We start from the raw sequence: 25,331 nt of genomic DNA, 5'->3' as shown, positions 1-25,331 counted from the left end.
CTGCTGTATGGTGTTTGAGATGCATCAATTGAACAATCTATGGGTTTAATAACTTTTAACTGTGACAAGGAATGATTAATTAATGTTAAGAGTAAGAACTATAGAGACCTAGTGTGCCCCCCCCAAGAGTTTCCAACTTGAAACGTTCTCCTGAAAGAACATTATATATGTATTTGTCATGGGCAGTTACAAAGATGAGTTCCTGGTTAATGTCATAATCTCATAGATCCAACATACAGAGACAAACAACCATTCAAGCTGGGATTCGAACCATGAACCTCCTGGTTTTTGGAATCACAGTGTTTCATAATAAAGATAGAATGTGATGGACTTATTACATGATAGAAGAATGTGGTTTAGAAAACAAGCCCCAACCCCTTTAACTTTAAAAGTATGGCATTCATTTTATTTGAGATTCATTTCTTGTTCCTGACGCCTCACGATATTTTAGTCTCATGCTTCTTCTGCGTCGTGGAGTTTCTGAACAACTAAGGGGCGTGTCTTGCAGCTTTCGCCTGACATGTGCGCATGCGCAGTGCAGTGACCGCGCAGTTCCTCTGACTCCAGACGTTTGAAAGCTGCTGGCACCGTGAGCTCGTCTGTTCTGCGGCGCCTCCTCCATCACATCCCGGCTCAAACTCCCTGTCACGGTAAGACGCCCCATTACTTCAGCAAGTCAACACCTCTACTCACAACAGACTCAAAGTTTTAGAACCCCTCACAGTCCGGCATCTTGCGAGCTAACGCGCAGTGTTGGGTAACTAGCTAAGTTTGTGGTTAGCACAGAGCTCACTAGCAAGCTAGCGCTAACATTAGCAGGCTGACTTGGACGAGATCCGCTGCTGGATCAGACTATTGACTGGAGCTGGGCTAATGCTCTCCATGCCCGATTAGATAATGTTGTCGGTTCATGACAATGTAGTTATAGACATATTCTGCTCCGTACAAACTAAACTTTATATACTGTCCAGTTCAACCAGTTCACGACAACCATGCACTCATATTTGAACTTAAAGTAGACTAGACAACCTTTAGCTTGCTAGCTTACTCGCTAGCCTGCTCAAACCGATCTGGAGTCAGCGGGGCCAACGCTGCTAATGCCATGATAGCTATGGTAGCTGCTAACAAGCTAACGTTAAACACAGTATGAAAGACTAAAAGTATTATAAGGAACAGCTTTGACTTTTTAGACCGAGCAGTAAAACTCTGAGATGTTTTAATCACAACACGAAATGTTTAACAAGTAAATGTGGCGCACGCTGTTTGTGGTGTGAAGTTGTAGGAAACCAAGTGACACGTTTTTGACATTATTCTTGTGCAGTATTACAAAGCATTTAAATGTGGTCTGACCAGAGGGAGCAAGGCAGAGACTGAACAACTTGCAGCCATATCCCCACTCACTGTTTTTCCACCCCCTCAGTCACGAGCATGGAGCTGAATGATGCAAACCTACAAACCCTCACCGAGTTCCTCAGGAAAACACTGGACCCAGACCCAACAGTCAGGCGTCCAGGTAATGCATCTCAAAGACATGGCACGTCTTAATACAGTTCAGAAGGAATGATGTTCCCATGGACCTATTTATGCTTATGTTCACTGGACTGTGTAACACCTGCTCTTGAAACCCTGTACTTCATCTGTCTTCTTTCTTTCTTAGCTGAAAAGTTTCTTGAGTCTGTGGAGGGGAACCAGAACTACCCCTTATTTCTCCTCACTCTGTTGGAGAAGTCCCTGGACAACGTGATCCGCGTTTGTGCAGCTGTTACATTCAAGAACTACATCAAAAGAAACTGGCGAATTGTGAGTCTCATAACAGGAACTAGTTTACATGTACTTGGCAGCAAAACATACTACATCTTGAGAATCTGTGCAGAGAAATGACGATTAATTGTTTGTAATCTGTGATTCAGATGAACCACAATACAGTGGTAGCTACTGTACAAGGTGTGTAATCTGGGATTATGTTTTGCATAAGAACAGTCCAATAGCTCGTCCCTTATTGGGATGTCACAATATGAAATTCTGGTGCCACGATTATTGTCTGAGGAAATATCACGGCTTCACGGTTTTCACGATTATTTATACTATAGAAGAAAAAGGACTCACAACAAGCAATATATAGCTAATAACATAGCTCATGAACTAAAATATTTATATATATCTTCAACTTGATCCAGTTAGTTTTTGTAGTGTAACATTTATCTATTTAAAAGTAATTTATGTAAGCTATTTTATTTAGTTGCCTTATTGTGGAAGGTTGGTCACTAAATTTGTGTTTCCTGTCATAAGATGTCTATCTGTGTGGGAGTTTTATTTTGAAGGGTCTGCAACGGAAGTTGTTATGGGAGCGATGTATTGACTAGTTTTGAAAAACTAAACCTGTCCTGCTTCAAACCACATTCTTCATGTCCTTATTATACTATTACCTTTCAGTACAGGTGAATTAAACTCTCGGCTACATTTATAATGTTTAATAGGATGAGAGAGAGTGTGTCAGTGGGTGTCAGTGGGTGTCAGTGTGTGTGTGTCAGGAGCGGCTGAGACACACACCTCTGGTCAGAAACTTGAAGTAAACAAGGATTCCTCCTCTCACTGTGAACTCCTCTGATGGAATTGTTTGCCAAACATTTCAGTGGCTTGCACACACAAAACGTGACTTGCGAGAGGCAGGACACCATAGTTAGATATCTTAGTTTTTACAATTATTACGGTTATGAAATCGTAAAACCGGTTAATCCCAACATCCCTAGTCCCTTAGTATTTCTAGGGATGCTTTTCAGCCACACTCACTTTACATACACACAATTGTAAACATCTGTACACTCCTGTTTTTGTTTCAAGCTGTCTGTTCAGTTTTTTATCACAGGTGTTGATTCATAGCAGTGGGCTTTTATATGACTGTTACTGGTGATGCATTTTAGTCCATCACAAAGTTAGTTCTACTTGACAGTTTGTACCACCAATTGTTTTATAAAGAAATATTTTTACTGTATTTGTGAATAATCTTTGCTGCATTAGCCTTTTACACAGAGTTGATTATCCTACAAATTGATTTGCTTGTTCCCTGAAGGTTGAAGATGAACCAAACAAAATCTCGGATCCAGACCGAACAGCGATCAAAGCAAACATTGTAAACTTGATGCTCAGCAGCCCGGAACAGATTCAAAAACAGGTTCGTCCTCACATATTTCAGTGTGTGAAAGTGTCTGATTTAAATTTCATAAAGATGCTAAACCATAAACCATTATTTATCTCCACAGTTGAGTGATGCCATCAGTATCATAGGCAGGGAAGATTTCCCTCAAAAATGGCCTGACCTTCTAACTGAGATGGTGAACCGCTTCAGAAGTGGAGACTTTCACATCATTAATGGAGTGCTTCGCACGGCACATTCACTCTTCAAGAGGTAGAGCGCACTGTTTACTGGTTCAAAGCAGTTTTAATCAACTTAATACAGAAAATCTCAATTGTTTTCTCTTTTGCTTTTAAAGGTACCGCCATGAGTTCAAATCAAATGAGCTGTGGACAGAGATAAAACTAGTGCTGGACACATTTGCTCTACCTCTGACAGAACTGTTCAAGGTTGGTTAAGACTATCACTACACCAGTTTTTATAATAATACGTTTGTTTGATTTAACCAATGATAATGTTCTAACGTGAATAAGTATTAAAAGTTCATTTTCTACCTTCTTTCCTGTAGGCTACAATTGAGCTGTGTCAGACTCGCGCCACAGACGTCAATGCCTTGAAGATCCTTTTCTCCTCCCTCACACTCATCTCCAAACTTTTTTACAGTCTAAACTTCCAGGTCAGTTGAATCTTATTTTAGTTTTAGTTTGGTGGTGCAAGACAATCATCATAGCATTTAAAAATATATATATTTTCTCCATAAATAGGTCTTGTCCGCTTCTATTTCTTATATATATATATAAGTATACACACTAAATTATTGGATGTGAAACATTAACCCAGGACTGTACCCTACATTATTATTTAGGACCTTCCAGAGTTTTTTGAAGACAACATGGAAACCTGGATGACCAATTTCCACGGCTTACTGACTTTGGATAATAAACTTTTACAAACTGATGTAAGTTGTATTTCTTTTCTACTCATGCAATACTAACTGCCATTCTATAAACAATTTTTAATCCAAATGTGTGTCTCTGTTGTGACACCTCTCCAGGATGAGGAGGAAGCAGGTCTCCTGGAGCTTCTGAAGTCTCAGATCTGCGACAACGCTGCTCTTTACGCTCAGAAGTACGATGAAGAGTTCCAGCCTTATCTTCCCCGCTTTGTCACTGCCATCTGGAACCTTTTAGTGTCTACCGGCCAGGAAGTCAAGTATGACCTGGTGAGAGCACTGGAGCCTTTTTCTGTGTTTTTATTTTCAAGTCCACTTTCCCTGTTTTAACAATACACCTCGTCTTTGTTGCAGCTTGTGAGCAATGCTATCCAGTTCTTGGCTTCAGTCTGTGAAAGGCCACACTACAAACATCTATTTGAGGACCAGAATACACTCACTAGCATTTGCGAAAAGGTCATCGTGCCCAACATGGAGTTCAGGAGTAAGTAAATGCTTTGTTGAGTCATCAGATTGCACCTGTAAATGTTGTCAGTACAGACTTAATCAGGGCTCTGCCTCTGACATTTTATTATGTACTGTTTAAAACTGACCAGATTATCTGTAATGTCCAATTAGGTGCAGATGAAGAGGCCTTTGAAGACAACTCTGAGGAATATATCCGAAGGGACCTGGAAGGATCCGGTAAAGATTTGTGTTATTGATTATTTTCCCTTCAAATGCAAATTAATCTTATAATAATGTTATGAACACACGACATATGTAACTCTGATGGAAGGTGTGTGTTTGACTCTTTGGAACACTAGAAAACAATTCAAAGTACATATCCATAGCTAATTAATCACTTGGTTGGTAAATTAGAACAACGGCATCTGAAATTTTTTGATATACACTGGTAATCATGCAGACAGTAATCATTATCTCATCCTTCCTCAGACATCGACACTCGTCGGAGGGCGGCATGTGACTTGGTGAGAGGCCTTTGTAAGTTTTTCGAGGGCCCAGTCACAGCTATCTTCTCTGGCTATGTGAACTCTATGCTAACAGAGTATGCAAAGAACCCTGGAGAGAACTGGAAACACAAAGATGCTGCCATCTATTTGGTCACATCGCTGGCATCTAAAGCCCAGACACAGAAGGTAAGTGAGAGATAAATACTGTTAAATCATTGGTGGACATTCAAGAACTGAATATTATCTATCAGTGCTCAACTGTCTTTTTTTTTTTTTTTAATAATCTTTAGCATGGAATAACACAAGCCAACGAGTTGGTGAATCTGACTGAATTCTTCGTGAATCACATCCTCACAGACTTAAAATCTTCCAATGGTAAGAAAACTCTTTAGGCCTCAATGGAGTAGCTTCAGGTCTCTTGCATGTTAAAATAGCTGGCTAACTTTTAGCTTTGACTTGATAAATAACCCTGTAAGGCAGCTGACATGGCTTTGTGATCACATTTTAATTATTTTATTTGTGAATCACATTAACTAACCCCAAGCACTTCTACTGTCCCTGTAGTTAATGAGTTCCCAGTGCTGAAGGCGGATGCCATTAAGTACGTCATGATCTTCAGAAGCCAGGTATGAACTCTCACTTCCTCCACAGGTAGTTAAATCATAACAAATGAATACATCATACTCAGTTTCCTCTGTTCGTCAGCTTCCGAAGGACCAGCTGCTGCATGCCGTTCCCCTGCTGATAACTCACCTGCAGGCAGAGAGCACAGTGGAGCACACATATGCTGCTCATGCTTTGGAGAGACTGTTCACAATGAGAGGCCCCAACAACACCACACAGTGAGTGACACACATTCATATTGTAGTTATTGTGCGTCACTGCGCATAATTTGAAATATTCAAAATAAGTTGAGATTGAAACCCCCTCCCCAGTTTATTCATATTTAAAAACAATTATAACTGCAGCAGCAACTCACATAAGTGATGGTAGATGATAATATTCACTTGTACACCCATAGTGTTTCACACTGTAAATAAAGATCATATTGTAAGAAAGCTTATTACTAAATATCTAAAATTTACTAGTATGTATAAAGTAATTACCCAAACCAAATATTGGGAATTTTGCCTATTTAATAACTTTTTATTGCCACAAGGTTTTTACCAATGTCATAACAAGTTTTGTGGACAAATGAGATGAAACATTGTGGAAACGTTCTCAATCGACCCATGAATCCATCTGTGTAGCTTCTGACACATTATCTTGAGTCAGTCATTCTGTGTTTTTCATGTTTTTCAGTATCACTCCAGCAGAGATGGCACCTTTTACTGAACAATTGCTCAACAACTTGTTCAAGGCACTGTCTCTTCCTGGTTCTGCAGAAAATGAATACATCATGAAAGGTAAACCGGACTTTCCTCCTTTATCTGAATGCTTCACGTTCGTTTTCAGCGTCGGGTCAATTCCACAGTTATTTTAAGTAGTCTCATCATATCTTTATTTTCTATATTTTTTTAAAGCCATCATGCGCAGCTTCTCCCTGCTGCAGGAGGCCATTGTTCCTTACATTCCCACTCTGATTGGTCAGCTTACTCATAAGCTCCTATCAGTCAGCAAGGTAATTTATACGTTATTATTCATAGTTACAGGTAGATTTTACCAGGAGGCCTACTTAGGGGAATCATGTGTAAAGAATTCTAATCTGTGTTGCCTGTTTTCAGAATCCCAGCAAGCCTCACTTTAACCACTACCTGTTTGAGTCCCTGTGCCTGTCTGTCCGCATCACCTGCAAAGCCAACCCCACTACTGTCGGCAGCTTTGAGGAGGCTCTCTTCCCGGTCTTCACTGAAATCCTTCAGAATGATGTCCAGGGTGCGTCATTGAGCTATGAAAGAGATTTTTATCTTTATGCAGATGATGGATAATGGAGGCAACTCAACTCATTCTCCTTGTGTCCTCTGTTACAGAGTTTCTTCCATACGTGTTCCAGGTGATGTCTCTCCTCTTAGAGATGCACTCAAACTCTATCCCCTCCTCCTACATGGCTTTATTCCCTCACCTGTTGCAGCCTGTGCTTTGGGAGCGCACAGGAAACATCCCCCCTCTGGTGCGCCTGCTTCAGGCTTATCTGGAGAAAGGAGGCGCCAGTATTGCTAGCTCGGCTGCAGATAAAATAGTAAGTGATAGCAGTGTTGTGTGCAGTTGAGAACACTGATTGTATCTTTGCTGCTCTCATTCTTAACATACATGGATTTATTTTCTTCACTGTAACATGAGTATTCATACTGTAATCCAATTCTTCTTCCTCAGCCTGGTTTGCTTGGAGTTTTCCAAAAGCTTATTGCCTCTAAGGCCAATGACCATCAAGGTTTTTACCTCCTCAACAGCATCATAGAGCACATGTCCCCGTAAGTCCAATATAATTGTTCTATCTGTAATGAAAAATTACCTATATAAATTCATAGGTTAATGTTGCGACAAGTTTTGTTCACTACTCACGTTATGTTTTCCTCCTGCCAGAGAATCAATCATTCAGTACAGGAAGCAGATCTTCATTTTGCTCTTCCAGAGGCTACAAAGCTCCAAAACCACCAAGTTCATCAAGAGTAAGTTCTGTCCTCATTAATTCATCTGTTGCAAGGTGTCAGTGAGCAAGCACATGAGCCCCTGTCACTGTCTGAAGATAATAGTCTTAGATGTTAAAGTTTTCTCATTTTTCTTTCCTCCCAGGTTTCTTGGTGTTTATCAACTTGTATTGTGTCAAATACGGAGCAATTGCACTTCAGGAGATTTTTGACAGCATCCAGCCAAAGTACGTGTATTTTCAATGTAAACCACTAGATGTTGACAGAAAACACACTGATGACCGACTGCAGATATGTAGTGGGTTTGTGCATCACGAGTTATATTAACCTCAAAATATTCATTAGCTGACACTGTCCCTTTTGAAATGAATGGCCCTCTCCAACTATTTACACCTGACTTACTCACTGTGACTTAAAGAACCATTTTCTAGAAATAAGACTTTCTGTCAGATTTTCATGATATGATTGATGAATTCCTATTGATTATTAAATGATATTGGTCGTTAATAGTAATTATAGTTATTTATCCAAAATTTCCTGTTAATGTAATACGATTCATATTAATATGTTATTTATGGTATAATTTAATTAATCTGTGTCTCATTTTACTAATAGAATTTATTCAGAATGATCATTATACTTATTCCTTGATTGCCTCACAAAAGTTCGCAGATCTCCTTTTTATGTTTAATGTACAGACCCCAGACCTGTAGAAAAATGTAGAAATCCTGTTTTCTTTGTTGTATTGCAGAATGTTTGGTATGGTGCTGGAGAAAATCATTATTCCAGAGGTACAGAAGGTTTCTGGATCAGTTGAGAAGAAGATCTGTGCTGTTGGCATCACCAAAATCCTTACAGAGTGTCCTGCAATGATGGACACAGAGTACACTAAAATCTGGTAAGAAGGTGGATAAATGAAAACTGTTAAAGCAACTACACATCCAGCACTGTTTTTATATTCCGTCACATTTGAATCTGTTATAATTGGATTCATGAACATTAGGGTAGAGATTTAATAATCAATGACCAGTTTTTTACCATATCTGAACCTTTTCCAGTAGAATCCAGTTACTAACTTGTAAATGGGCAAGTAAACAATCTTAATGTGGTGGAGTCAGAAAACACTCTTAGAATACATATCATGATGCAGACTGTTTAATTTGTTGTACCGAGTCACACTAATGGTAATCATTTGGATTTCCGTGTGTCTGTTCAGGACGCCTCTGCTCCAAGCCCTCATTGGTCTGTTTGAGTTACCAGAAGACGACAGCATCCCAGATGATGAGCACTTCATCGACATCGAGGACACACCAGGGTACCAGACAGCATTCTCACAGCTCGCCTTTGCTGGGAAGAAGGAGCACGACCCGATTGGAGATGCTGTAGGAAATCCCAAGATCCTGCTGGCACAGTCACTCCACAAGCTTTCTACTGCCTGTCCAGGAAGGGTAGGTTTGACCACGCAGGAAATGATCTTTAAAAGCAGTACCCAATGTTTTTAACAGCATAAGTCACCATGGCTTGGTTTAGTTTTGTTTGGAATAAAATGACTCTTAACATGATTGCCTCATTGACTGTTGTTGAAAACAATCAATGATTGTTTTCTTCTTGTCTCCATTTATTGTGGCGCAGGTTCCTTCAATGCTGAGCACCAGTCTGAATGCAGAAGCCCTCCAGTACCTGCAGGGCTATTTACAGGCAGCCACTGTGCAGTTGCTTTGAAACAGATGTGATGAGGAGACCACAATACACTGCAGGAGTAGCCACAGTGGCCTCTGCTCACACAACAGACCTGCTTCAGCTGAACTTTAAGTCTTTTACAGATTTTGGTTTTGACTTGACAGTTAAACGATGGATTTGTCAGAAGAATAATCATTTTGCCTGAAATCAGGGTTGTTCTCAGATTGAAGCTTTTTTTTAAGGGTTTTTAAAAAGAAGTGAACAAATGTTGAAATCACTGAAATACAGTTTAGGTCCTTGGTGTTGCTGTGTAGCAAAAGCTTAACAAGAATATCAAGTTCTGATACAGTTGTCAGTTTATTTCAACAACAGCAGCAGCAGCAGCAGCAGCATTGGAGGTAAATGTCATCACTATTGTGGAATGACAAACATCAGATAATTCTAATTGGAGAGATTTCAGTTTTGTATGTTTGATTTCCTTTTTATGGTTCTGGAGAATCCAGTCTGGCTCAAACACAATGCTCAATATTTTTCTGTTGCATGTTTCCTGTAGATTTGTTCGTCCAGTCTTTGTTTCTGCACTGTTTGTTATTAATGTGAATAAAAAGAGGCACTTGTATAAATTGTGTTCTGTTGAGGTCTCTTCAGTATGTTTATAGTAATTGGGATTTATATTGGATTGTGTATCTTACCTCCAATGTAGACATCAACAACTTGGTTATTTGTAACTGGAGCCACTCAGTGAAATATTGCTATGAATCAAGTTTCCATGTGACCTGAGATTGCAGTGTAGATATTACGCTCTCCCTTCAGATAACAAATTCATATATTAGGAATGTATAGTTTGAGCCTTTGGTGCTTCAATTGGTCCATTAGTCAACAAAGTTATAAAACAGTCAGGAGGATTTTATGTGGCCGTTAGATGTCTTCATTTCAACGTTCTTGATGAAGGGCAGCATACATTTGTCTCCTCCCATGAAGCGATATGTTGCCACGTTTGCCTCCCATGGTAGCAACCTAGAGATGGAAAAACAAAGAGCCATTTTATTTCTAGCATTTTCCAAAAATGTCAACTCAACAGGACTCCTGTGAAATACGTACGCTCGTGTGAGGAACGGGATGTACATGATGCGAGGGATGCAGATCATTTGCTGTTCGGCTAAAATGGCCTTCATGGATTGCTGCACGGTGTAGAGCGGTTGCAGAGGTGGAATCAGACTCCTGAGCTCCTTCCTGTCAGATCCCAAACAAGTACAAGAGTATAGCATCCATTTTTCTTTTTTTAGTGTTACCAAACCAAATGTGGATTCTCACCTGATCTCGCAGCCTGCGAACATCCCTGTGTCTACAATGTAAGGGCAGACTAAAGTCGTTTTGATACCGTCCAGTTCTTCTGCGAGCAGCTCATGTGTCAGTGACTCATGGAAACCTACAGCTCCAAATTTACTCGCACAGTAATCCTGCAGGAAAGAGTACAGCCCAGTAGATGATCCATTGAAATGATTTGTTAGTTACCAGTAAGTACCTTTAAATGGATTGTTCTAACATGTCTGTTCAGCTGGGGATGTAATTGGATTTTTACCTCCACACATGCTGTGCTGAAGAGTCCAAGAGCACTGGCGATAGTAACAATGTGTCCATGGTTCTTTGCTTTCATCTGGGGCAGGAAGGCCTTTGTCATCTGTTGAGAGATTATATAAATACATTTAATAGAAAAAGATGACTTGAATAATCCATAAAGGCCCTCTGCCCTACATTGTACATCCTTTCAATGATGATGTTAACCTGGTGCTGTATGAGCCAAATATCTTAATTTTCAGGGCTTTTTGTTTTTAGGGCTGTGGCTCAAGAGGCAAAGAGGGTTGAACCACCAACCTGGAAGTTCGTGGTTCAATCCTCAGCACCTCCAGTTTTATTCTTAGGAGTCCTTGGGCATGATACTGAACTTTTTTCACAGTAAAAGTATAAGCTTAAAACATAGTTTTGCTGTGCTCATGTGAGGTTTAACCTTATATTCCAAAGCTGGAGCCATGTGGTATTCCAGCACTGAAACACTGTACAAAGAGCACATCATGGGGGGGTATGTGGAATTAAAAGATGATCTGCTAATTTTTTCCACAGCATCACAGGTTGTGGTTCCAGTGTCTTCCCATTAAGTACATTAGAGTGTAAAAAAGGCACATTCACAAAAATGGAAAGCCCACCCACCCACTGTATGTATGTCTGTCATATCCTTATATTTCATGCTAATGAGCTTATACCTTTATTGTACAGGCATGAGACCCAGAGCTGTAAGAGGATCAAGTGCAGAATCACATGCTGTCTTTACTGGTGGACTCGCGTGCATGGGATTCTATTATTCTGTGGATGAGTGCATGCATGCCCCCCCTCCCCCTCAAACACGCAGGTTTGCACAGCTTCATTCCTAGGACACTGCATTGAATTCCAGCCATTGATGTCAGCCTACCCAAAACCTTAGACCTAACCCTAAAAATGATCAATTCTTGCCTTAGCCTAATCTTGACCTAACCACATAAATACCTCATTAGCAACAGGCTATGGTCCCAATGAGGTCTACTGTACCTGGTGGTGTCACAAAAACATGTATTCTTGTACTTCTATCTTAGTGAGGACACTCAGTGGCATGATGCACTAACTTTAACCATCACAACTAAACCTAAACCTGACTGTAACCATAAACAGCAAGTCTTAACCCCCTAACAGGGATGTGAAATGTCCATAAATGTCCTCACTGGTCTGTGCGGACACACAGACGACCTTGTACTACATCTTAATGGAAAGGACAAGCACACACACAATTACAGTGGAACAGTCTGCTCTCTCTGATCCCTTCACGCATCAGTGCGCACAGTGTCCAGAGCCGGCGGGGGGGAACACAGTGAATGGATGTTATGTAATCCATGTCAGACTGCTAGATCACATCCGCTCCGTGTCACTCAGGTGGAGTTTCACGGTTTGGAAACATGTTTGTGCGTAAAAAGATGCGTGCGTAAAGTCTCACCCAGAAGAGCGCGTGGCAGTTGACCAGCAGGGTCCTCTCCAGGATCTCGTCGGGACAGTCCAGCAGCCTCCTCCCGGCCACCACGCCCGCGTTGTTTACCAGGATCGACACATCCCCGACCTCCGCCCTCACCCTGTCCGCCGCCTCGTAGATGCTCTGGCGCTTGGACAGATCCACCGTGTACGTGTGCACCTCGACTCCCACTTCCCGTGCCAGCTCGGCGGTCTGCTCGTTGGCGGCCGTGTTGCAGTCCCACAGTACCAGGTGCGCGCCCTCTTTGGCGAACTCCAGGGCAAACAGGCGACCCAGCGCGCCCCCGGCCCCTGTTATGAGACACAGCTCCCCATCGATGCTCTTGAGCCTCGGCCGGAGGAAGGTCTGGATGACCGCAGCCAGGATGGAGTAGGTCAGGTCGATGAGCATCAGCAGCAGGTCCACTATGAAGATCATGATGCTGCGGTCCTGTCTCGTCCCTCTGCACCCTGGAGAAGTGAAATGCCCACACACGCACACTGCCAAGCTTTGGAGTAGTTGTCTCTCAGTGTGACGCGGGATTGGATGACCATTTTATATAACGTGTGTGCCGGATTAGGAGGCAGACTGATGGAGGCCACCAATCCAAGGGCGTTTTGTCTGATGACTGAGGATCTGACTTAATAACCCCTGCGCATTCATAACAGGGGCTGCATGTGTTAAAGTGAGGAGGGGATTAAAGGAACACGTTCAGAGCCAAAACAGTTATATATCAACACGAGAGAGATTCTTACCGTTTATTTTCCAGCACATGCGTGTGTGATAACCAGAGCAGGCCACATTAGAACTTTATAAGTAAATGTGCCAGTTCATCTCAAATGTTCTGATGCCTCCTCCCAGAAGACCCAGCATCTGTTTCTGGACAGCCAGGTGCATAATCCCTCTTACAAATATTTTTAAAACACACACTTCACTTTACAAACTCCAGTTTTTACAACACGGATGGGGATTTTTTAATTACATTGGAAATGCTTCGGGAAGGGATCTCTTCACGACCACTGACTGATTTCTAATTCTTACTTTTACATGAGCGAGCATGTAGTTGAACATATGAACATAGCAGTGAAGTCAAAAGTGTACAGAATCTAAAATAACTAAAACTAAAAACTCCGTAAAAACTATAAATGTCTCTGAATTCTTCTGGGACTCTGACTCTTAATTACTCTGAAACTGTGAAGTGTTTCTTCTGTTTTGTTTCCACAGACTTCAGTGTTTGTTTACTGTCTAAACAGCTAAATGGGCCTCAGAATAAAGTATTAAAATGTAGGTCTAATTGAATTTAGTAGTTTTACTGGAAGAAGATTTTTGTTTACATCCTAAAACGTGATGGTGCCAGCATGTTTGAACGTTTTGTCTTTGTCCACTCAGAGTTTATTTGAAATGGACAATATTCTCTATTGTAAAAATGTACTCATTACTTTTACTCTGAGCCTTTTTTTTTTTTACATAAGATCTTTACCTCCTCACAACTGACCACCAACAAACTCCTTTCACACAAGTATTTTATCTAAGACTGGTCATGTATGACCTGGACATTCCTTTCATCTTTTGTAGAAAGTTATTTCTGATCCAAGATGTGAGGTGGCTTATCTAAATCTGTGTAAAATGTTAAGTTGTTAAACTGCTTAGCACGTGTGCATAAATCCCTTATCCATGAAAAGTGTTTTCTCCTCTGAAATATTTGATATCGATGTTTTAAAACACAAGTGTCCCTGTGATCTGCTGTTTAGTGACGGTTTCTGCTGCAGAGAGTTTGTATCTCAAAGAAATTAAAACATGGTGGTCGGCTTGAAGAAAAACTGGGATTCCCAAATAGATTTCTGAAACCTCTTAATTTTTAATTTATTTATAGGACACCTCTGCCCCTCCCCCAGTGTATTTATAACATTAACTTTGTTCTTGGCAGAGGTATGTGCTCTAGCATTTTAGATTAGTCACACACTCAGCTTTGTGCTATTGCATTATTGTTACCATTGATATCATCGTTACATTAATACATATCACTGCTATTATTGTTGTCAACAACCAGCTAGTTCCCCCCCCCCCCCCCCCCCCCCCCCCGCTCTCTCTCTTCTCTGTCCCCTTTTCCCTCCACCTCTCCTCTCTCCTCCATTGCTCTCCACCCACAGTCTGGTTCTGCGAAGTGCCGCTCATTGTTGGAACTGTAGCTTTTCACTATAATATTGCAAGACCTTCACCTTAAGTGCCATGAGAATACATATACAATTGAATTGAATTTAAAGAAGTCAAAGTTTAAGAAACTGAAATATAATCAACACAAGTTATCTGTGATATTTATTGAAAAAGTTGTTTGTCTAATGTCGAACACTAGATGGTGCTGTTGTCTAAGGTATACAGTCTCCATTCATATAACAGAAACTCTGTCACTGCACAATCTCACCAGTTTCCTCTCTGTGTCTTGTTCCTGTTGAACATGTGTTCAGTGTTTTTATAAAAACACATCACAGTGAATAAAGTGAAGCTCACTGGACCAAACTCTGGATTATTGTCTTTTATTAAGCATCAATCAGTAAAATTGCTTCAGAATTACCCATCATAGACATTTCTTTTCCTCTATAGCTTCTCAGATGATATTTACAAGTTCAGTGTGACAAAGTTTTTAATAGCGCTACATGCGTCGAACAACAGGAGACCACAAAGATAATATCCTACAAAGTCGACTGGTACAAAGTATGAAAATTTACAAAACGAACATTTCCCCCCAGACACAGAAACGGGCAGCATACAGACCAGTGAGATCTGAGCAGAGCTGAGTTATTCCCTGAAGAAGAAGAAGAAGAAGGGAAGAATCTCAGAATTAAATGATGTGTCTGTATTTGGCTTTAACCTCTTGTGTGATGTTTTATTGTGCCAAAAGAAAAATGATTATTTAATAGCATTAAATCTTGTGCCTTTGAAAGCTATATTTATTCTAACCAATATGTCTACCCTTGTGCGCTGACACGTTTATTTGCATGGATGCAAGAGTGCAGAAAATAATTATAAAGTGCAGTTCAGGAGAAAAGAAGACAAGATATAAAAAGCAATAAAGACATAATTGACATTTATACGATGGAGAAAATTGCTTAAACCATTTTAATAGACTGTGGCTTGTTTTGGTGAATCCACTGTGATGAGAGGCTCAATTCCACAGATTTCTCAGTATTTTCTACGTCTGCCTGTTTGTGTGTTTGTGTGATGAATATTAATTAACCCTTCACTCCTCACTGTGTAAAACCACACTCCCTCTTTTTTCATCCATCTAATCTTTTTCTTCGGTTTCTCACTCCTTCAGTAGTGAAAGACGTTTGACGATTTGTCAGTTTGACATTTTTATCCCATTACAATGCAGCATTAAGTGTCAGCCTGCAACAAATCCCTCACACCCCTGACTGTATGGTTTCCTTAAAGCCTCCAGACTCTGTTTCTTACTAAGTTTGTTCCTCAGGATCCAGTGACACCATCTGACCGAATGCTTTGCTGTAAATTAGCTTTTCCCGTTAACCCAGACATTGCCTAATGGCCGAGATGATATTTCTAAAATCACAGAAATGAACACATCCTCATCCCAACAATCACTTTTGCTTCGTCACTTTTTGCAAAACTCCCAAGCATGAGGATGCTTGTTGAAATTAATTTCTCATTGGCAGACTATCATGGCAGCCTTCTTGCCTCAGGAATGCTTCACCCTGTCAAACGATCAAAGAAGAGCTCACAGACATTTTTTATAATGATGGTCTGAGTTAAAGAGATGTTTAGCCTGAAGTTGGACATGAGACGAGGGAGAAGAATGCCACGGCCATCGTTAGGGATGTCAGTTGTGATCAGGCTGACAGCTCTGCTGCACTGCTCACTCTTTCACGCACCGCTTTTTCCTATTCCATTCATATTTCACACGCTCTCTCTCCACGAGAGTCAGTAGCTGAAGTGAACACACACATCATAGCAACAGCATCTTAGTTTCAGACTTACACTGTGGTCAGGCTCCTCTCTGCCTATTTGCTGCAATGTGGGCCTGACTCTGTGAGAAACAAAAGAAGATGAATGAAAGGCCCCAAAATCAAGTTTTCTGCTTACATCATTTCTGTAATGATTCATCATTCAGCAGACTGAAGCCACAGGTAGGGAAAACGACGAATGAACATGTGAACAGAATATAAAGCCTGTGAGCGTCGGCACTGTGTTATGACTCCGTCACCACAAATGACAGCATGTTACTTGCTTGCATCAAATGTGAGATATCCACTGTTTCCAAGCATCACCATGGAAACAGTGGCCATTCACTCTTCTGGTTGAGTCTGCATCTATTTGTTTTTTGTGGATTGGGTCTTTTGTATATGCTTGATGCATTTAGGTGTCATGAGAAAATACATTAGAGGAAGTGTGACAGCACGATGACCATCTTCTCTCTGCGTTTGTTTGCTGTACAGTTTATTTAATTGTCATTCAGGCTCCATACAACAGCGACAGATTGAGTGAGCGGGGCAGGCGTTAGTTAAAGCAAAGGCACAAAATATCTAACACTTATTAATCTAATGTTGCAAACAACCAACAACTGAGCACTATAGTTTTAAGCATAATAATTTACTTCAAAAGAAAAGATGCTTTGCAGCAGCATGCTTGCATGATATGTTGTAAAGTTGACAATGTTATAAAACTATGCTTGCATGAATAATGCAACAGAGAGCATGAGAGCACCAGATAATAAAATAAAACACTCAGATTGGTCACATTTGGAGTCAGATGCACACAGGAAAGCAGAATGCACGAGGTTTGGTTGAGTTGAAGTGACCTGCGGACACCTCCATGCTGTTTGTGTGAATCTGTGGCTGTATACGTAGCCGCAGGGTGGCTTTATGTTCATGTTCAAGTCATGTGAACTCAAACAAGCATAATGTTTTGGATTTCTGGAAAAACACTCACAGAGAACCACAGTGTGTAAATAATCAAATTAGCTTTTAAACGGATGTAAAATAAAGTGCTGTGTTACTTCTGCATATGACTTCTTCTGTTGTTGTTCATCCGTCAACAGCTTTTCTCCTTCAGATGCCAGTCCCGTGTTCTCCATCCTACATGTTTGTACTGAATGAGGAGGTATGGCTTCCTGAAATATGTCAGAATCTGCTGCTGAGACAAGGAATGCTTTCATTTCTTACATCGTTTGATAAAACAGAAGATAAAACCTCTTCATCATCTGTATCTGAAAGAACAGTTCTTTGGTTCTTCACATTGCACAAAGGATAAAGGGACAGACAGTTACAGCGAGACGGTAGCAAGTAACAATACAAATATATCTACTGTAGTATTTTGTCTAATAAATGCAACTCCATCAAAATAATGCAGAACAGAGTGGAATTGTAAATATATGACAGGAGCACAATATATTTCATCTAAGTCCATATTTTTTAGAAAATACCTTAAAAATATAAATGATTTTGATTCTTTACCTTGTAGAATAAATGTGTAACTTTGTAATATTCTGCTCTTGCAGTTTTACATGGACAATATTCACACTCTTTCCTGCAAACATGATGAACTCATGAGCTCTGGTATCTGATATAAAGTTATAGTTATCAGCTACAATAGGAATGAAAACACCTTAGTGAAAGTTTTGAAATAACAGACTCTGATTTTCTCGAGGTTTGAAAAAAGAACCAGTCTGAGGGACACACACAGACATATAGAAACAAAAGGAAAATACATAAACATAACAAGAATAAAGACTTTCTTTTTTTTTTCCTGTGTTTGCAGTTAAAAATTATTTTCAAGTTAAGGTGCACTCTCTTGCCGGCAGTCGGGCACAACGGGAACAAGGAGGAAATGGACGGATGCAGCCTCACAGTGTCTCTCTGTGTTGTCTTAATGTTTTCTGTGCAGTAAAAAAATATCAGTGAGCAAGACACCAAATTCCTGTTGAAACGAAACAGTCTGAAACAATTGACTCTCCTCGAGTTCACACTTAACGAAAGAGGAATGCACTCTTGGTCTGAGTGCCTCTGTCTGTGCTTCTCACTCGTACAAACACAAACATAAAACACGGGAGACAACTTGAACTAAGGCCAGTTTTGAGGAAGTTAAAGGAAGCAAAACATGTTTTATGATTTTATAATATATAATAATAACGTAAGAAAAATGCATCTTCTCCCTTCACATAAAACAATGTAATTATCTCAGCTCAATGTGTCTCCCAGTTCGCAGTGCCAAGTTTCAATGCCCTCTGTGGTTTGCTACTGATCGGACAGCCTTTGCTATAGTGGCTTTATCCAAGGATATCAGGAAAATAGGTTTTTGGTTATAAAAACAATATTTTGCACTCTGATATAACTTAGTTGTATTTGCTTAATTGAAAATCATGGCTAAAACAGATGTATAAAGAGTACAAACTTTCCCATGGGCTTTTTAAAAACATATTAGATCAGAATCCTCTGCTAAGCAAAGAGGAGTCCTTGGTCAGAAAAAAGGTTCAGAGCAGAACCCCAAAATTTCCCGTCTTCCACAAGTATTACTTTCATGAGAAGTCATTTGTATTTCAATTCTTCAAATGTTCCTGCAAATGTTTTCAGTGCTTTTCAGATATTGGGGAAGTTCACTGGGTTTTACTTTTAATCTCCAGTCTCTGCTTCCTCCCCCCCTGTTCATTTCCTCTGTGGTCTCTCACTTCGTAACTCTAAGCATTGGATTGACTCTTCCCTCCGTGAAGTGGCTGTAGTTCCTGAGCCGCATGGTTCTCCTGCCCCTCTAACGGCAGCGTGCTGTTACCCAGCCTCCTCTGGAGGTCCCCTTTGTGGTTGGACCCCTGCTGGAAGCTGGACTGATGGCCAAACCTGGGGCTGGCTTTTTCCAGGAGTCTCTTGGATGGGTTGGTGCCCGAACCATCGTGCAGGTGCTCCTCCTCATCAGTGTCAGCATCAATGAACGTATTGATGGATGCATCGTGGAACGTGAAGATGCTGGGAGGTACATTCTCTGGGCTCTTGGTGTGTGTCCTGCTGCTGGCAGTTGTGTAGACGGACACTTCAGGGCTCTGGACTGATGAGCTGTCTGAAAGCGGCCCTGTATCCTCTCCCTCTCTGAAGTTGACTTTGAGCAAGTGGCTTTTGTGTGGGTTGTTGAATCGTAGACCCCTGGGGCTGTCGGAATACAGGCTGGGCTTAGTGCTTTTCTGAGGATTACTGGTGCCATGAGATCCTTCATGCTCAATCTCCAAGGTGGGCTCCAGGCTGGGGTTGGTGCTGACCTTCCCTGGCACGTTGCTGTTTGAGCTGTGGGAGAAGCGAGCGCTCTCAGGAAAGTCAGTGGTGCAGCTGATGAAGCTGTCAATGCTGGAAATGCTCCTCATATCAGTGACTGCCTCTGCTGTGCTTATGATGCCGTCAGTGGCGATGTTTGCCATCTCGAATTCAGCTGTCGGCCTAACTGCTTTGGGCAGAGGCCTTTTTTCCTTGTTGTCGAGGTCGGGTTGTGACTGAGTCTTGGCCATCTTGTTGTACATCTCCTCCAGTTTCTGCACACTAAGATGCTGAGGGCTGCTGGAGGGCTTGGCCTGCTCTTGGTAGCTTGACTCAAGAGTCTTCATGGGGCTGCTGGGGCTCAAGTGTGCCTTGAGTTTGGGTGTCCCTTTCTGCAGACTAGGAGACACATGATTATCATGCAGCTTCTCCTTTTTTTCTTCAGATTTCTCCACCATTACATCCATGAGCTCTACACTGCGGCCAAATGCATCTTTAATGTTCATTGAGATAATGCTGCCATTTCTCTTCGCCCGCTCCAGGGCCTCCCTTCTTTTAATAGCTTTCTCCTGCCTCTTCTGCTCTTTGTAGAATTCAGAGAAGTTATTTACAATGATGGGAATAGGCAGGGCAATAACCAGTACTCCAGCGATGCAACACAAACCCCCAACTATTTTTCCCAGTAAAGTTTTTGGATAGATATCTCCGTAACCTACTGTGGTCATAGTGATGGTTGCCCACCAGAAAGAAGCTGGAATGCTTTTGAACTTCGTGTCCTCTTCATCCTTTTCTGCAAAGAACACCAGACTGGAGAAGATCATGATGCCCATGGCCAAGAAAAGGATCAGCAGTCCCAGCTCATTATAGCTCCTCCTGAGAGTGAAACCCAGAGACTGAAGACCTGTGGAGTGACGGGCCAGCTTCAAAATACGCAAGATACGCATGATCCGGAAAATCTGAACCACACGACGCACGTTCTGAAACTGCAGCACACTTTTATTGGATTCAGTTAGAAAGATGGTGACGTAGTATGGCAGGATGGCCAGCAGGTCGATAACATTCAGAGGACCCTTAAAGAACTTCCACTTGCTGGGGGAGGAGAGGAAACGGAGCAGGTACTCCATGGTGAACCAGGCAATACATACAGCTTCCACGTGAGCCAGTTGTGGGTTGTCTGTGGATTGACCAAACTCATCTGTGTCCTGCAGCTCTGGAAGGGTGTTCAGAGACAAGGCAATGGTGGACAGCACAATGAAGAGGATGGAGATAATTGCCAGGATCTGGAAAACAGAAAGGACAAAAAAACATTAAGACCCCAGTGTTGTATACTCATCTAGTTTCATTTTCTAGGGACAGCACCGACTGTCACTGGTTCCCCTCTTTGGTCCACCTTATGGGTCGCCATTAAATTTCATGTAGACTTTTTATTTAGTCCATTATTTTGTGAATGAGTTTGTGAAATGTATCAAAAACAATTATAGATAGATAGCTTATCTAGTGATTGTCTAAAGTTGCTTTATCAGGCCAAGGAAGAACCCATTAATGTTTGAAGTGGATTCAAGAAGGGAGTGAATCCAGGAATGTATTTGTTCACTTCTTAAATATTGCAAAATAAAGCGATGACAGAGGCATACATTCTCAGAATCAGGTAACAAATCAGAAGTTTAATCTGGTCTTTTCATCTTTGTAAAACCACCTTCAAATGTTTCATCATCACTTTTTATAATTTTGCTGATGTGGACCATAAGACTAAAATGATTAAAAGAGTTAAAGATTAAAAGACTGCATTGAAAAACTATAAAGCCATCTGTCTTGTGTATTTTTTTGTGAGGGTCTTTTATCTTTACATTGAACTTGAAGTTGGCAACTCACAATTTTGTTCCGGAAACCATAATCACAACAAAAGAAGACCCAAGCAGTATTTTTCCATCATCTGCCACAAATCAAATTCAAAGAATAAAAGTAGGGTAATGGGGGAAATGTCAGTGGATGACCTGAGCAGAATTAGCAGCTGACTGCTCCTGATCAACGCTCTGAAAGTTAAAGCCTCAACAATGTCAGATGAAGAAGAAACTCAACATCATTTGTGAACTTAAACTGCGTTTCAAAACTGAACAAAATAGAGTGGTGACATTTTCTGTTGATATTACTTCACGGTCCATTTATCTTCTCTGGTGAATTTCATTTACAATTTAATGTCAGTTCAGCATTTTGAAATAAAGTCAGAGACAATGTGATCTCTGGGCCAGATGTGTCTTCCCTCTCCTCCAGTCTTGATGTGCATTGCAGCGAGAGAGAGGGAGAGAGAGGTGGTAGAGGAAGTATAATGTAGAGGGAGTTTGAGATTGTATTGATACATTTTTTAAAACCCCTGCCACAATTGTTCTTCACCATCTCTCTCTTTTCATTTGTCTTTACAGAGCTTGAATCCTTCATGGCCCGAGGCTACAAGAAATTCCACAATGTATTAGTTGTTCGGAGCACACCGTACATGGTCAGTGAGCCTGGCTGACAGACTAGTGGAGACATCTGAGACACTGAGCCACTGACTAATGATATAATCTGATGAGTACAATCGGGTCCGGTCATGGTGCTAGGGATTAAGAAGGCTACATAGTCATGGATGTTCAGGTGTGCCACACCTATTATTCCTGTCCTGGAGTAAGTGTAAAATCCAACACAAGGTCACTGTGGAGACTGTGTCCCTGGCCAGGAGCGAGCAGGATTATTCCCTGGTTCCAATCGGCGACCATAAGCTTTTATTAATCTTGACAGGTGACTGCTTGTGCCTCTACCTTGGCCCATGAGGAGACAGACTAAAAGCAGAGAAACGCTGCTGCGGGGGAGGAGGTTTTTCAACATCAGCAGCCAAATGGTTCTGCTGAGTGAATTAAAGGGCACACAAAAAAATGTAAACTCTATTTCCCTGAAATAGCCTGCCTCCTGGTCTGATCTCTCAAGAGACCCCAAGTGATGGATGAAAACTCTCAAATACGATCCATTAGAGGAAGATTTCTTCCTCAATAATCCCACCCAGAATAAAACAACTACTGTCAGTGTGAAGCATTAACTCCGTCCTTGTAGCAGCAACAGGTCCAACTTAGAGTGGCTATTTTTAGTGTTTATAAGAGTGTGGAGTTTAGATTTCCACAAACCCTACATGCGGGAGTTGTTGAAAAAAGGAAACATTTCAATGTGAGCATTGATTTAGCAGTGACATCTCAATGGCTAGTGAGGCCGTCTGGTGGAAACCACACTCATCAGATCAAGACTAATCTAGCTTGACACGCTGACCGGGCCTGAGCGTGGCTAATTAATCGTGCTAAACACAAAAGACGGCGCTGAAACCGAACCCATACGTATGTTGAGTGAAGAACGGCCTGAGCGTGACTGGCTCCGCCCACCTCACATTCTCCCCTCCTGCAAAAGTGTAGGGCGCCAACCTGAGGTGAGCTAGAGAGGAGATTACAGGCCTGTGATCTCACTGCGGGGCACAGATATTGTATGAGAGGAGGAAGTGTCGTCTGCCGACACCCTACGCAGTGACAAATCTGTGACACAGAGGAAATGAGGCTGAACCCCGGCTGAACAGAAATGTGTGATTTTCCTTGGTTAGGCAATTTAATTGGACGTGTGTATGATTTGTTTATGCAAGGGGGACGATTGGGTAATTAGGCAAGTGAATGTGAAAACCTTTGTGCAGCAGGCAGAGCAGAGCAGGAAGAGAAGAACAGACAATATAAGGGAAGTGAGGGCTTTTAGATTTATATATTTTACTCTGCCGTGGGGACTTTAAGACACATGCTCTGCTTAAGAGGGTTATTGTTAGTGTTGTATTACCTCATTAGCTCTTAATGACGAGTGCTGAGGTCATGGGTTCTGTGTGCCTCACTTCCTGTGTGCATAAACTAGCAACAGTGGGGATGAATCTGATCAAGGTTGCTGCTATTTCTGCACAACCCTTACACACACTCATCTATAACAAACACAAATACACACAATATATATATATATATATATATACTGTATATACTCCCAGCCCAGTAATTAGCCCCAAACCTACCTTGCCCCACAGGCCAGGAGGCAGGAGACTGAATATTTAATATCCTCCTAAAATGCAAGCTAGGTGTGTGTGTGTTCACCAGACCATGGCGGACAGCAGAGCCCGAGAGCCCTAGCCTAGTTTCCACACTTCTGTCACCACATGAGGTTAGCTCTGCTTCACGCTCAATCGAAGAAGGGCCGGACAGCAAAGGACATTATCTATAAAGTCTTTGCCGCAAGTTTGTCAAAGAGGAAGTGTCACGTTGGGATTACAAGCTCAACAGTTACCTGGTGTGTAGCCAGGACGAGCTCATTTCCCAGGAGGGAGAGATAAAGTTTACATTACATTATATTACATGTCATTTAGCTGTAGCTTTTATCCAAAGCGACTTCCGATTAGTGCCCATAGACAAAAATTCTTGATGGACGATGCATCTCTTATTTCATTCCACTTTCGAGAAATTAAGCTAAAATATTCCCACCACAGTCTGCGTAGTAGTGATCTAGGAAAGGAGCTGCAGTATCGACCAATAGCAAGTCAGTCTCAGCTGTCACATGACATTTGACCCTGATTTTATAGCTAACTCACTAATTGAAGCCAAATTTACCAGAAAACAAACATGAGTGTGATAAGAAAGTTAAAATAACAGAAACCATTTTGAGAACATTTTACTCAATGAATGTTTTGTCATTTTATTTTGGTCCATGTCCCATCCATGAACATGGCAGAGGGAGGATTTATGAGATATACCGCCAGGGGCCACCAGCCACCTCCAGTCTTTGGAGGCATGTGAGGGACAAAATGAAAAGAGAAATACAAAACACAGATGACATTTGGGTCGGTGAATAAATGATAGGATGAACAAAGTGGCATTGTCACTGCGAGGAGAAATATTGTTGGCTGGTATTTACTTTGTTCAATGCGTTGTGTGAAATGTTGATTCACTACTGGTTCTTCTGGTTCGTTGTCATCGTAACTGGGATTTGCCCTTGTCACCACACGAGCTGAATCAATGGAGGGATTATGTGCGACAGTGACTCACTCACAGTATTTTTTCTGTTATGTTGGGTACAAGATGGCATCTCTAATTCTTTTATTGTAATGTGCTTCTTCAGTGATTTACCAGTAAATGGTTTCTGGCCCTGTGCGCTGACAGTGGACCCCCCCCCCCCCCCCGCGGAGTCTGTTGTGTTTTTGTTTTGTTCTTTTTATCAAAGGCTTCAGTGTGATAGATTTATAGAATTATTCTGCCAGAAAACACAATGTCTGTCAGCCAGCTATTTCCTCATCAGACTAAATGGGGCGGCCCTGTGCAGGTGGAAGCTGCCTCCTCCTCAGGGCAATAGTGAAAAGTTCCACACAGAGACACGGGTGAGGTAAAACTTGCCTCACCTTCCGTCCTCAAACATAAACTACTTACAACTGATCCCTTTAAATACAGTTTCCCCTGCTGTTTCAATTTTAGCTGAAAAGACAAGGCTGATGATTTTTTAGTTTTTTGTTTCTACTAAAAGTCAGTTTCTCTGCACAGTTCAACTTCCCTGCCCTGTCTGTAGTTTCATTACTTCTTCAAACAGTTAAACACTTAACCTTTTATCAAACTAATGAAAAAACGGTAAGTAGCAATGAGTGTGTGCTCAGAATCAGATTCTCGAATGTGTGAAAGAATTGACAAAAGGGTGCAGAGTTTTATGAA

General features: G+C 41.4%; 3 protein-coding genes across 3 annotated transcripts in view; 1 reads left to right on the top strand and 2 right to left on the bottom strand.

Annotated features, from left to right (window-relative positions):
• The first annotated feature begins 515 nt into the window (after positions 1-515).
• cse1l (CSE1 chromosome segregation 1-like (yeast)) lies at positions 516-9,929 on the top strand. Its single transcript, XM_020087056.2, has 25 exons — positions 516-650; positions 1,421-1,513; positions 1,658-1,800; positions 3,071-3,172; positions 3,261-3,406; positions 3,492-3,582; positions 3,702-3,809; positions 3,999-4,091; positions 4,188-4,355; positions 4,440-4,569; positions 4,704-4,769; positions 5,022-5,224; positions 5,329-5,413; positions 5,603-5,664; positions 5,744-5,880; positions 6,341-6,444; positions 6,562-6,659; positions 6,763-6,913; positions 7,009-7,217; positions 7,352-7,449; positions 7,562-7,647; positions 7,772-7,853; positions 8,378-8,524; positions 8,843-9,074; positions 9,259-9,929. The coding sequence occupies exons 2-25, from the start codon at positions 1,429-1,431 to the stop codon at positions 9,346-9,348; spliced, it is 2,916 nt and encodes a 971-aa protein (XP_019942615.1). The 5' UTR covers positions 516-650; positions 1,421-1,428; the 3' UTR covers positions 9,349-9,929.
• Positions 9,930-10,061: 132 nt separating this feature from the next.
• Positions 10,062-12,908, bottom strand: LOC109629091 (retinol dehydrogenase 10-like). Its single transcript, XM_020086566.2, has 5 exons — positions 12,329-12,908; positions 10,889-10,987; positions 10,621-10,766; positions 10,408-10,539; positions 10,062-10,323 (listed from the first exon to the last, which is right to left on the bottom strand). The coding sequence occupies exons 1-5, from the start codon at positions 12,776-12,778 to the stop codon at positions 10,203-10,205; spliced, it is 948 nt and encodes a 315-aa protein (XP_019942125.2). The 5' UTR covers positions 12,779-12,908; the 3' UTR covers positions 10,062-10,202.
• A 5,530-nt stretch (positions 12,909-18,438) lies between these two features.
• Positions 18,439-25,331, bottom strand: part of LOC109629077 (potassium voltage-gated channel subfamily B member 1-like) — a 32,851-nt gene continuing 25,958 nt past the window's right edge. The window contains exon 3 of the mRNA XM_069539768.1: positions 18,439-20,870. Coding sequence (XP_069395869.1) covers positions 19,029-20,870 — 1,842 coding nt within the window. The 3' untranslated portion in view covers positions 18,439-19,028. The remainder of the gene's footprint in view (positions 20,871-25,331) is intronic.

This window comes from Paralichthys olivaceus, chromosome 2, assembly GCF_024713975.1.
Source record: "Paralichthys olivaceus isolate ysfri-2021 chromosome 2, ASM2471397v2, whole genome shotgun sequence".
NCBI lineage: Eukaryota > Metazoa > Chordata > Actinopteri > Pleuronectiformes > Paralichthyidae > Paralichthys > Paralichthys olivaceus.
Note: the sequence above shows the minus strand (reverse complement) of the source record. Positions and strands in the feature narration are given on the sequence as shown.

Excerpts from the sequence above, each read along its gene's own strand:
- cse1l (XM_020087056.2), top strand. The coding sequence starts at position 1,429 with ATGGAGCTGAATGATGCAAACCTACAAACCCTCACCGAGTTCCTCAGG. Across the intron at positions 5,881-6,340 it reads GGCCCCAACAACACCACACA|TATCACTCCAGCAGAGATGG; the intron begins GTGAGTGACACA and ends CATGTTTTTCAG. Across the intron at positions 7,450-7,561 it reads ATCATAGAGCACATGTCCCC|AGAATCAATCATTCAGTACA; the intron begins GTAAGTCCAATA and ends TCCTCCTGCCAG.
- LOC109629091 (XM_020086566.2), bottom strand. The coding sequence starts at position 12,778 with ATGATCTTCATAGTGGACCTGCTGCTGATGCTCATCGACCTGACCTAC. Across the intron at positions 10,988-12,328 it reads ACTGCCACGCGCTCTTCTGG|ATGACAAAGGCCTTCCTGCC; the intron begins GTGAGACTTTAC and ends ATCTCTCAACAG. Across the intron at positions 10,540-10,620 it reads TTCGCAGGCTGCGAGATCAG|GAAGGAGCTCAGGAGTCTGA; the intron begins GTGAGAATCCAC and ends GGGATCTGACAG.